Source organism: Anser cygnoides, chromosome 3 (genome assembly GCF_040182565.1).
Source record: "Anser cygnoides isolate HZ-2024a breed goose chromosome 3, Taihu_goose_T2T_genome, whole genome shotgun sequence".
Taxonomy (NCBI): Eukaryota; Metazoa; Chordata; class Aves; order Anseriformes; family Anatidae; genus Anser; species Anser cygnoides.
This window is the reverse complement of record NC_089875.1, coordinates 63,665,772-63,678,937: the sequence shown is the minus strand read 5'-3', so window position 1 is coordinate 63,678,937 and position 13,166 is coordinate 63,665,772. Positions and strand designations below refer to the sequence as shown.

Genomic DNA, 13,166 nt, shown 5'->3' with positions numbered 1-13,166 from the left:
TAATTGGTAATGCCCCCAAATAAACCTAACAATATTTACTTACAGCGATCCTGCTAGGTATTTTGTCATGTCTGCTTGCAAACATTCAATCATCCTTATTCTCATACTGTGATCAGGGCATTTTTTTTCTGCTAATAAAATCTTGACATCATAAGGAAAAGCTGGCAACATATAAGAACTTGTCCAGTGCAACATCTTACATCCTGCAGAACATGATTTCAGATTTCTTCTGAAAAAGATTATATTATTGTGAACACTTCCTCTATGGCAATGCAAGCACGAAGAAAAGACAAATACAAAGAAAAATTCAATACAAAGTGAAGTTATTGCTATACATATTCAAAGCTTGCTCTCTTGGTTTCTACATAAAAATTACTTACAAAATTACTTACAAAAGCTGTGATCAAAATATATGGAATTAAAAATGGATGTCAAACACGAAATGTTATAGTCAGTAAACACTGCATGAAATGCTAGAAAATGGTCAATAACTGCAAGCAAAAGAAGTCACAAGGGACTTGCTACCGTTGCAATATAACTGCATCTTCCTTTTGCAGCATTTACTGTGGTCCTGCTAATTTAGTGGTGATAGTAAACCAAAAAGTTTAATAGAATAAATTATTATACAAGATATTAGCTAAAATTGCCCTCCCTAAGGGGAAAGCAGTGAATGGATGAGGACAGTTAATCAACTCAATGAGTGGAAACAATGCACAAACAGCCTGTAAGTACCCACACCTACGGCCCCAGGTAGAGCCATCAGCAGTATTTACAAATGTCACACCCCAGGCGGTGTCAGGCTGAGACAGGAAATCAGCACTAGCTATCTGAAGTGATTCTCTCCTCCAAAGAACCTGTTAAACCCTAATGCTGGAGGAACACAAGGTAATATAGAGGATAACAGAGCTGGAAGTAAATCAAGAGCCGCCTAAAGGGTGGTAGTGGCATCCTCATCCTCGGACAGCTTCTCGACTGTAGTAGCCTGGAACCAATTAGAAATTTCACATGGGAGGTACCAAAGAGAGCTTAAAAGTCCTGTTATGTGTATGATATCACTGCAATTCATTTTTGCTTGAATTTAAATTGAAGAGAATAATTTGAAGGCAACTAAGAGACTTATAGAAATATCAGACTTCTGCCACCTGGACACCACCCTGTGTAACCTGTTGTAGGTGACCTTGCCTGAGCACAAGTGTTGGACTAGATAACCTCCTGAGGTCCCTTCCAGCCTCAACCAGTCTGTGATTATAATAATAGAAATCTTTTAAAATGCTATCTACTAAATGTAGATGCTTGCAAAGTACAAATATACAGATATCTATACCACCAGGACAGCGGGGCTTGTCACGTGTGACAGCATCTCCGGAAGACCAATGTCATCATCCTGACATCCCCCCCTTTCTTCTCCTTTCTCCCAGCTGTTATTGCTAAGCATGGTGCCAAGTGGTGCAGGACATCCCTTTGGGCAGCCTGGGCCAGCTGTCCTGGCTGTGTCCCCTCCCAGCTCCTGTGGCACCCCCAGCCTCTGAGGACACTGGCAGGGCAGCACCAGGAGCACGAAAGGCCTTGGCTTTGTGTAAACACTGCTCTGCAATGACTAAAACAACAGTGTGTTATCACACAAATCATTGATGAAAACACTACTTTCATCAAAAAGCCAAACCAGCATCACATGAGCCTCTACAAAGAATATTAACTCAAAACCAGACACAACTATGATGTGGAAGAAAATACTGCTGGACTACAGTCAACATACATAAGTTTTCACTGCAAAAGCTCTCTTCAGTGGCCTATAGACAAAGCCTACAGCCTTTATTGGGAGATTTTGCTACCTAGCCTCTCTGTAAAGAAAAACCTATGGCTGCCATGTCTTAAAGGTGGCAAAATTGACTACAACTCTAATGGATAGGCATTTGTAATAGTTTATAGCACTTTGAAATACTACTTTTGATGTGGGAGCAGCTCATTTTGGGCCTATATAGCCACAGTTATGGCCTCAATACTTTCTTGAGTAGATTAGCCTATAACTCCTAACCTTGTTGACCTCAGTATGCACCACAGCATCTTGGTGTCTTAATACAGGTTGGTAAAACTTGCAGGCTACTAATACTTTTATCATGCATGTAGAACTTTTACTACTTTACAGTCTAAAAATAAGTAAAAACTCAACTGTATGAGAAATTTTATAACCCCAGACACATCCTACTATCCTTTTTGGTGACAAATTATTACAGAAATAATAATAATAAAAAAACAAATTCTGAAATCACTTGGAAAAAACTACTATGCAAGTGAAGTGCAGAAGTTCAATGTAGCATCAACAAGGAACTTTAGAGGATTCACGCTTGAATCCTCTACTTTCATCAACTTTACTGATGAAGCCAATATAGCAGACAGGCCGCTCCCAGTTACTCCATACTATTTTCAACAAGCTGTCATTTAAACTAGCACAAAGAAGGACAGTAATTTAAGATGTACGGTAATTTGTAGCCGAGCATCACTAATTCCTATTGTTCTTAACAGTGACTGAATTACCATTTTGAAAAATGAAAAAGTTGAGCAGATTTTCAGGCAAACCTTAGACTACAAGGGCTCTCCATGGTTTCCCTCTGCCACCTCAGCTACAAGTTAGTTTTCCAAATAGGTGTAGTCGTTTACTTCAAGAAAATAATTTTTTGTTGGGTTGGGATGGCTAATAGTCATGGTTACATGGTAATTCTCCCCTCTACCAGGCCCTCTGCATTTGTCAGTAGGAGGAAAAAAAAAAAGACTCCAAGTTTTATTTCATGCTCCAAATTTCTCTCTTTAGCCTTACCTAATCCAGAGTATGTCCAAACAAAAACTGAAGATTCCTTTAATTTTCATAGTGCAAGACATTTAATATTTTATTAGCTTTTGTTGAAATCATTCCTGTTAGGTTGTCACATTAAATATGTGCTGTAATATTTTTGAATGAAATAAAAGTTTGTTTGAAAAGACAACTCCATTCTAAACATTATTCCCAGAAATGATCACTTGCAAACTTGTTCAACTAAAAGAACAGTTCAGTTAAACTATACATGCACTATGATTTATTCAAATAATCAAGACCTTCCTTGGTTTTGAATAACAGCATTACAGTTTGATTTAGGTACAAAAATATGTAGCCTGCTTCCGACCATACCTCTCCAGTCTTCTAGATTACTTGAGACACAAAGAGAGAGAATTAAGATCCCAAAAGGCAAATTACTACACCTTTTCTCCTGGTTTGTGAGACGTTTGGTGTTGATGCTCAAATAACCCAATGACTGTTGCAGTCCCACTTTCCCCTTGCTGTCACAGGTCTCTACTTTTTCCTTACTGGTACTGGGAATCTTCTAACATTGATTCAAGTTATTTCAAGAAACTACAGTGATGACGTTATTCATTTCTCCCTCTAGGTTTAATTTTCTGAATGTTTAGGTTACTTAACTGGTAAGGTGAGGAAAATTCCCGCACAGAGGAAGCAAGACAGACTCTTTATAGGTAGCTAGAGTATGGAGCTGCATCGAAAGAAGCACCTTCCCAGTAAGGACACAACTAGTTAATGAGCTTTTGATCGTTCAGATTTTGTAGATGACCACTTTCCTTCCTGCACTAAGTGACAACACAGTTTCACACAGTTATACCTTTCTCTGGCTCCATTACAGGCTTACACAGCTCATGCAAGGATGTTTACTGAGACATGAATGTTAATAACACAATTACTCAAATGATCTAGCTGAAGAGCGATCGTTACATCTACTAGAAATTATTCTGATGACCTCAACAATAAGGCTTCTGCACTGAAGCACAGAAACTCTTAAGGAACATAAAAAGGGGCACAATTCAGCAGATTTTCTTTAAAGACAATTGCTGTATATGTGTATGTTTAAAACACATGAAATACAGACCAACAATATTGTTGCATGGGTAATGGGGAAGCATTCTGCTTGCCCGCAGTCCTTGCCAGCAGGGCATGATGAGGATGAGTTCAAACACTGCACTGATACATGCTGATGGTCACCCAACCTGGAGAGGGTTTGCAGCAAGTTCCACTGAGCAAGTGAACGAATGGTGGCTTGCAACCTGGCAGGCCAGTAATGACAGTCATCTTGGAGATGGGAGCCAAACTTAATTAAAAATAAATATACAAAGAGCAACAAAATAGAATAAGCCCAAATTTATGTGGACACCAGCACCAATATAATGGGAACGGCCTTATTAGTATATTGACAACTTGCAGGCCCAGATTTAATTGAACGCCAAAAATATCTTCTAAACTTGCAGCAAATGAGAAGTGTAAGGCTGTCAAGGTTGGACAGAGGGTGTTATTCTGCTTGTGCACACAAACCTGCTCTGAACAAATGACTTGAAGTCTCAGTAAGTCTGTTATACTACAGCTACAGAGCACAACTTTATAGGAAGAACAAATGTACAAGTAAACATGTACTGGAGCATCACTCAAAGGCAAACATCTGTACTGTCCCACTGGAAACAGGGAAAAAAAAGGTGATACATTACGTTTGTCCTTTGATAAACAAGCACCTTGAGGAAAGGCAGAGAGGACAAAGCAACCAATAAAAGGCTGGTTTTCACAGCAGTGTCAGGTATTTACAAGCAATGACAGCCTCTGTCTTAGCAACAAGACAAACATAGGGCTGCCAGGAGACTGCTAGCACTCCAATAGCAAAAAGCAGGTATTGAGGAAACATATTTGTTGAGTTGCCCTCTGTATGCTATATTGTTGTCTTCACAGAAATGCACTGCTTCAAGATTAATCTTCTTGGAGCTCAACATAAAGACTGCCAGCTTCACTTCTACAGCTGTTAGAAAAAAGTTGTTCTGCAAGAAAAATAAAGTTATACAATAATTGCTGCAGCCAGTTACTCTTTATTTTTGTGTTTAAACAGTCTGCTCTGCTGTCTTTGTAATACTTACTAATGTGGAAGAATATATAACAGTTTAACAACTGCCTACACAAGTAAAATACTGAGAAACTTTGAGCCAATTCATCAGCAGCAATAATTTGTAAAAGAACAAAGAACGCATGATTTCATTTCAAGCGAAGCTACGTGAGTTACTAAAGCTGTAGATGCATGGGAAAAAGAAAGAAAAAATTAAGTTAAAAAAAAAAAAAGGAAAGAAAGATTGGAGAAATTAAGAACCAGATGCTATAAATGTAACCTTGGCCAAAGGTCAGTCCCTTGAACTGAACATTTAAACCAAAGTCACTGAATTAAACTAACCCTTGCCAGAACTGGCTCAAAAAGTCCTTGTATGAACTGTTTTGCCACTAAATAAATGAGGTGGGAATACCCACTAAAGAGCAATGGAAGTTGTTCTTGCTCTTAGCTTCTCTTCCAAATCTAGCCTGGCTGTTGACAGAGGGTTATGTGCCCTCCTTCCCATTCTGAAGAAGACAATCCAGAGTATTTAATTTGTAGAGCCTCCCCCCTGTATTACTATATCTTCCTTTTCCCCATTAATTAGGATTAGAGAAGATAGAAGGAAAAAAAAAAAAAACCACAGAACTGCACAGACTTTAAACATTATAAATTTAAAACAATGAACAACAACAAAAAAACTCCTCTGCAGCTGATAAAACAAATACCAGATTAATATACCAAAACACACACAAAAAAAGCCATCATTAATCTGATGTGGAAGAAACACTTTTTACCATGACATTTAATGTATTCTTAGAATAAAACCAGAGTGTATGCAGTGCGGGGAAGGGAGAAACTGTGCAGAAAATCAGCTGAGTATGTATATTAGCAGAGTAAACCAGGGGTTACTTTCATACCCTAGGCTAAGAACATGTCCTTATAGTAAAAGCAATTTTCTGTTCCCATAATCATATTTTTAAAAGAAATATCTTATTCAACTCTTTACAACCTGTTTATAGCCAGCATTAAAATTTCTATCAGTAGCTAAAAATGCAATAAAGGAGTACTGGGGAGGTAGGGAGAGATAACTCTATAATTCCACATTAATCAGTGGGTCAAGTCATAGACATATTTAAACAAGAGCATTCACCTCCAAAAATAGTATTTAACTAGGGACAAAGCTAGTGCAGTAGTTAATGGATGCCAGGGATGCTCAATTCCATCTTCAGACTAAATCAGTTAGTTAAAACAGCTATTTTGGAAAAAGACATTTGCCAGCTTCTCATCTGACCTTTAAAGAGAAGCCCTCATAAAATTTGCTTGGGTCTTCAAGACTATAAATCATCACAGCTCCACTTATTTTCAGGGCACCTACTGCTTCACGAAGGGGCACTTCCATTTACAGCTGACTTTCTTTTCCTCCTCTTCTACTTCTTTGCCCCAAGGTGAGTTTGCACTGTTCTTTTGCAGTCCCTTTCCCTTAACAGGCCATTATGGGCCTTTGAAAGCTTTGTACTGAGAACATTTCCTAAAGCCAGTCTATTCTGAGTTAGGCTGATTCACACGTTTAAAACTCTGAATGCAGCACAAGGCAAATTACTCACCATTAATTAAAAATAAGTATCCTATAGAAGTAAGGGCTAAAAACCATCATCGCAAAAATATTTAATGGCTTATTCCAAGGGGTTGTTTCACTAGTAACAATGGTGTCAGGATTGTTGTGTTTTGTTGTAGTTTGTTGTTGTTTTGTCCTTCCCAATGTCATAGTTCAAACTTTTGAAATAAAGTCCTACGTGGTTCACTATGCCACCTTCTCTGTTCCCAGAAGTCTCATCATTAACTTTTTTATAGGTGACAAAATAGACAATTCTACAGGAAGATCTCCACTTGTCACAGAACAGTGAGGCCATCAGTCACATGTATGGGGGAGAAATGATAGCAAGGTGGGGAATAATAAGGGGAGTAATAAAGATAAGAGAACAATTATCTTGGAAGAGAAACAGGACTCTTCCAACACTAGCTGCCTAGCTCAGAGAGAAAAGCAACCCCTCTTCTTGCCTCCAGATTTTAAGGAGGCTCATTTTGACACACAAGGAAAATATGCACACAAAGGGAATCAGCATGCCTACTTTCTTAAGCACTGTATTTAAGGTGCATCAAGCACATGATTTTGTATGTACCCATATTCCACTCAGTAATTAGTTTGCCAGAATGTTATTGAAAGATCTGTGAAAAAGAATTTTTAAGAACTAAAGCAATAAGGACAAACCTGTATTGTGCTGTGATACAGAGAACAACAACAACAAAAAATAACCTCTCATCTGACCATTTCATTTAGTTGATTCGTAGTACACTTCAAATCCTGCTGTTTTCTAAATACACCTGATTAAACCCAAAGCTGACTTCCAATACTTAGGACAAGTACTATGTCATTTACAAAAGACAAGTAAAATTTAGTAAACACATTATGAACTTACTTTTGCTTTAGCACTCTTTGATCAATTAGTCCTTCTTCATTTTCAGTTGAGGACAAATACAGTTTCCGCTCCACAGGACTAAAAGTACTTAATATCTGCCTTTCAGTGTCCCTGAAATAAAAAGTAAATAAGTAAAAATAATAAGTCAGTCGAGATTTGTGCAGCTTATGGAAAAAAAATATTTCAGGGTTCTAAAATACCAGTGGCAGAAATAGAAAAGGAAAAAAATAACACTGAAAAAGCAGGAGTTTACATGGTGCTGATATTGTCTCTTAATCAAACTCAGTTCAATTACCCAACGACTCTTACAAGGAAAACTATAAAAAAATATTGTCCAGCAGTATTCCAATTCCTACACAATAAGAAAACTGGGAATAACTAACCACTACAACATGCTGGTGTGCATGGAGCGTGAATATTGCACAGCAGTTTCTGTGCAGCTAGAACTTTGAACATCCCCCACTCCCTTCTCCCTTCCCCTGGGGCTAAACCCATCTATAACCTTTGAGTCAGTTTTACATTACTCTGACCATTCTACCGGATCCCTGAACATTACCTGGTCTCCTGATTATTTGCTCGAACTCCAGTCAGTCACTTGCACTAGAAACTACATATATCCACTTTGCTACATGCCAGAAATCCCTACACAAAACCACCGCTCTCTAATTTCACCTTTGCATCCATCTCCCTCCCTCTTGTCCCCTTCCTGTTCTTTCTTCTCCTTTTGCTTTCAGAAGTCAACATCAGCAGTTTTACCCTGTAGGACAGGAGCTACTATTATGCTGTCAAGAATGCATAGCAATCATCAACTGTTTTTTGACTTACAGATGAGAGACGTAGATGAACTTGGTGACTTTGCTAGCCAGATGCTAGAGGCTCCATACTTCTCTGGATTTTTATTTATTTATTTATCCACCATAATCAATTAGGCTTTGCCCAATCATAGCTAAAGCTACAGGGGACCAGTGAACATGATTACAAGCATTCTTTAACATCGGCACATACTGTACAACAATATGTCAATCAGCATCACAGATTCAGTCCACTCTACCAAGAGACCCACAGGCTATTCTCCAGCCGCTAACTGAACCACTTCTCAGAAAGCAGCATAAAAATTTTCTTAGCAAAGCCACCAAGGTGATATCATCACAAGTTTCACTACTTCAAGCACTACCGCTGGAGCCTTTCTGAGACTTGCTAGAACCTGGCTTAGGGAAAAAGTAAACATGCATTAAAGAACTAGATCTTCCACAAGTTATGACACCTGGAACTCTTTGGAGATGACGCAGGTTCTTTCTGTACCTTATCTCTTCAGAAGCTCTGAACTCCAAAGATGCCCTATAAACTGTTCCAGCCTCAGCTACACTCACACATGAAATGCTGTTACTGCAAGCAGCATTACTGTTCGGTAGGTTTATATGGGGAGTTTTCCCTTTTCATGAATCAATACAGCTCTACCGTACATGTTTTTTCAGCTGTCTAGTTAAAACCAGAAAAATCCAGTACTTTCCATATGCGGCTCCTAGCTACAATCAAACTTGGAAGTGGAAAGCACCTTAACAATTACTTGGCAATGTCTATGCATGAGGTCCTCATATGCACATAACAAGTGACAAACCAAAATGCTATTTCCATGTCCTAATCTAAACTGCTGGAGACACAAGTCATGCTCAGTGTTCCTTCAGAAGTCCATTACTTCTAAACAGAAAGTGTTGCCCTATCATACTTGAAACTCTAAGTCCAGTCAATAAATAAGGGTTTTGTTCCTAGCAGAGAGAGGTGAGCTAAACTCACTGAGTTAGCTAAGCTGAGGACAACAGGAAGAAGAAGTGGGCAGGCAGGAGTGTACCATCAAGCACTGGGGTAGCATTCACATGAGAAATGTGACAGGGAAATAAAGCTTACAGCCCTTGGAAGCTCCACAGCAGTTTTACTGACTCAAGACAGCTATGGTGCTGCTCTCTCCCCTGTCCCTTGTGCTGAGTACTGCCTCCTCTGTCCTAGCACTCACAGGAGGAGTTAATTCTGGGAACTGGATTGATTGAGAAACACCACTGCAGGACAGACAAGGTGGTTTGTTTTCACCCGGACTCTGGCACCACAGGGGAAGGGTTAGGAACATGCAACTGTGGAATCTCGGGCTCAGTTTTTGCAGTTGTCCCCAGCACACTATTGTGTGCAACATATGCATACTATTCAAGTGATCAATCTCTGAATGAGGTCAAAAGAAGTTCTTACAGGACTTTGTTCAGACAGACACATCTGTTCACCACAGAGCTACAACATTAAGATAAGCATTCCAGAGTTAGCAAATGACATTTATAGCTGCCTGCATATTAAGACACAGTAATAAAAAGATAAAAGCTATTTTTACTGCAGGAGCATCACTCTACATACAAAACAGCTTTTAATTATCTTTAAAAAAAATTAACTCATCCAAAAATATGTGAGTACAGGCACTTCTGAAATGTGATTAGGAGTTGTATTATGTGATTCTTGGCTGTGACACAGGAAGTGTTTCAGAAGCAGTAGCTTATTTACCCAACTTCCCTGTAAATAGAAGAGTACCAGTGTCTTGTTTTTCAGACAATAAGACTAGGTAGGGAAAAATTTTGAAGTAAATTATATTCACTAACATTTGGAGTTCCTAGCATTTTTTTTTCTTTTCAAAGTCTGCAGAACCCCACAGAAAAGCTGTGCCCTCACAATATTGCAACAGAATGCTCTTTGTGAGACATCAAGACCTGATCTGTAGGACTTCAAGCACACAGGGAGCAATGACACCTGAGAAGCAGTCTAGCCAAACACCCCTGGTGAACTCAAGGATGAAATCTTAATATTCAAAACTGTTTTCAAACTACCTTAAGCATAAGAACGTGTCTTCTGTAATCCCCTGCTGTAAAGCCTAAGTACCTCCTGTACTTCAGATGAGGTACAGGACCTACATGCAGTAGTCTTCTTCAGAGCAGATGCCTGCTCTACCTCCAGAGGAGCTTCCTATGAATCAAGTGAAGCAGAAACCTTGTGCAAAGAACCAAGCCTTCAGAGACATCAGCTTCTTAGTTCAACTCCCTCCAAGAGTACAGGACCATTTAAACAGGGGGTTTCATAAACGCTTCCAGGAGGACAAAAGGATTTTTCTATATGAGCATTTTAGTTCTTCTCATGAATGCAGTTTGGTAGGAAGTAACCCAATCATCACCATTTACTACACTTTGCTTTGTACTGTGGAGTCTATGCAACCTGGACTTCCTTTAAAAAAAGCAAATGCTGCAGAGAATGCTCTACTGCTACTGGGCTACTACTATGTGCCAGCGCAGACTTAGTGCTCAAGCCCTTTCCTTCAAAATATGGGAAGGGAATGTGCCCTCGTAAGAAGAGCATTTTGTGCCATTGGAAATCTTTCTCTATTTTCAGGACTCTTGGGATTGGAAGAAATGACAAGACCCAGGATGTCCCTCCTCAAGCAAGACATGAAGAAGAAGAAAAAAAAAAACAGAGTAAACCCAACTCCTTCCTTCCTTCCCTCCCTGCCCTCCCCTTCCCCCCCCCCCCCACCAAAACAAAACAAAACAAAAACAGCAAAACAAAACAAAAAAAGTTATTCAGCCAAGATCTGGAGAATACTCAGGGAAAATAATCTCTGTGGAGTTTGTTTTCTAAAAATCTTTCTAGCTCTTTTTTGAGTAGCACGCACTGGTATTATTAAATGCATACACCTGGATCAGATTCAGAGTTTCCTTTGAGAGCTCAGACTTAAATATATCTATGACACAAACATTATCTCTAGATAAACTGTGTTTTTACTCTAAAACTCACAAACATTTAAAAGTAAAGGCCTCAATAGCTTAATGCTGTAAATATAGAAGATTTCTCCTAAAGTAATGGAAGTTTGATTATGCTTCATGCAAATTAAAACTTGGTCCTAGAACTAGAAGTGAAGGGCAGTTTAAAATAATAGTGGTATTCAGGAACGTTGATGTTCCCTTTAAAAACTCCAAGTTATAACCACATTTTACATTTAACATTGTTAGAGATCATTCAGAGTATAAGAAATAGGTGCAACTTATAGCTGTAAAGCTAGTAAATGTTAGTTTTAAAAGTTTATGAGAAGAATACAACTTTAGTCTGACATGTTTTATGTGATATTATGTACAGACTCACCCACTGATTGCTGGAAGCATTGGAGAAGCTGCTTCACAGTAATATGTAAGGGGTTCTGGCTCATTTTTTTGTTGCTGGTATTTATTAATCAGGTCCATTAGCACTGCCTGGTGTCCAATCTTCTTCACAAGCTGCTGCACCATGCGATCATTAAGAGCCAGAAGAGCTGCTCCACTCACTTCTTCTTCTGCAGAGTGAAGGGGATAGGAGGATAGCAGTTATGGGGGGTGCAATTTAGAGTTGCAGTAACATCATTTATGCCTAAAAACATGATGATGGAAGATAGGTCAAAGGCTTTCTATTGCTCTTGTGTTTCTTCAACTGCTAAAAAGAAGGAAGTTTTAGCTACTGTGCTTTCCAGTGCCAGAAATTCTGGTCACTGCCCAGGCACCTTTCAGTACAAAAATGCTACATCTGTATTACACAGAATCAGTGAACTATTTCAATGCATGAATCAGGCCTTGCTTTGACTACAGCAGACATTGTTAATTAAGGAAAGTAAGCTTTTTAAGGTACACAGCAAACAACATCTTCATACAACAATTCCTCATGCTCTCTTGGAGAGTGTTTATATACTCAGACATAACACATTTGGATGCTACAGATAGATGCATTATTTCAGAAGATGTACACAGTATAAAATAGGCCCTGTTAAGCCTGTTACACCAGCAGATTTGCTTCTGGAAGGTGTACCTATTTATATACAGGCTTAGTCTCACCCCCAGCATTCCTTGGAGACTTCATGATAAACCTGCACGCTTATTTTGATTTATCAGTTGCATGTCAGTCCTCTCCCTAATAGATTCCTATTGAAGTCTTAAGTTAGCATAAACATAGATAGATACATATACACATTCCCAAAACAAGGTAGGCAATACCAATTAAAAACATATAAAAGAAAAGACAAACAAACAACAAGAATGCTTACCACGAAATTTAGGAACTAGTTCTCCTAAATTCCTCTGTCTGAGCCAGTTGCAGACTTGATCAACCGACCAACTTTCCATCTTCAGGTGTCACAGTGCTAAATTTCACTGTGAAGCAAAAAGAGAGGTTTATTTTTACGCTGAACTCTGAGCTAAACTCCAACTGTAAGTAGAAAAAAAAAATCCGCACTCTGCAAATACTGTTATATTTACATGTTCTTAATAAAGTGTGAGAATAATCCAACTAATGCCTGTTGCAAGTGGCAGCTTCCTTGGATCCCTCTCTCTTCACCTCCTCTCCTCTCCTCTTCCTGCCTTCCCTCTGCTCTCAGAGGCAGCCTCATCCCTTATAAAACACGACCTGCTCCAGCACCATTAACACCCAGCTTTCCACACAGAGAGGAAAAACGGTGTGAAATTCACCACCACCACCACCACCCTCATCGGGAAATGGTTGACATTTTACAGAGAGAAAAAAATAAATACGTCGGGTAAGAGTCTGTCACATATATGTTGGTAGCACATCAGGCACGTTAACCCCCTCGGCACCACCGATAGGTAGCGAAGCGAATACTTAACCCCAGTTACCGGCAATTAGGGGCAACACTGCTGGGAAGCTGGGAACATAGGGAAGGGGAGGGAAAAGGAGGGAAAGGGAGGAGGCTACTCCCCTGGCATTTGCTGGTGGCAACCCTCAGGCCCCAGCCCCCCTG

The 13,166-nt window shown here is 39.3% G+C and overlaps 1 protein-coding gene across 1 annotated transcript in view; it reads right to left on the bottom strand.

Annotated features, from left to right (window-relative positions):
* The window catches only part of SAMD3 (sterile alpha motif domain containing 3), a 34,900-nt gene extending 22,351 nt beyond the window's left edge, over positions 1-12,549 (bottom strand). The window contains exons 1-4 of the mRNA XM_048048100.2: positions 12,456-12,549; positions 11,528-11,714; positions 7,364-7,474; positions 44-229 (exon numbers count right to left, since the gene is read on the bottom strand). Of these exons, the coding sequence (XP_047904057.1) occupies positions 44-229; positions 7,364-7,474; positions 11,528-11,714; positions 12,456-12,534 (563 nt within the window). The 5' untranslated portion in view covers positions 12,535-12,549. The remainder of the gene's footprint in view (positions 1-43; positions 230-7,363; positions 7,475-11,527; positions 11,715-12,455) is intronic.
* Between the last annotated feature and the right edge of the window lie 617 nt (positions 12,550-13,166).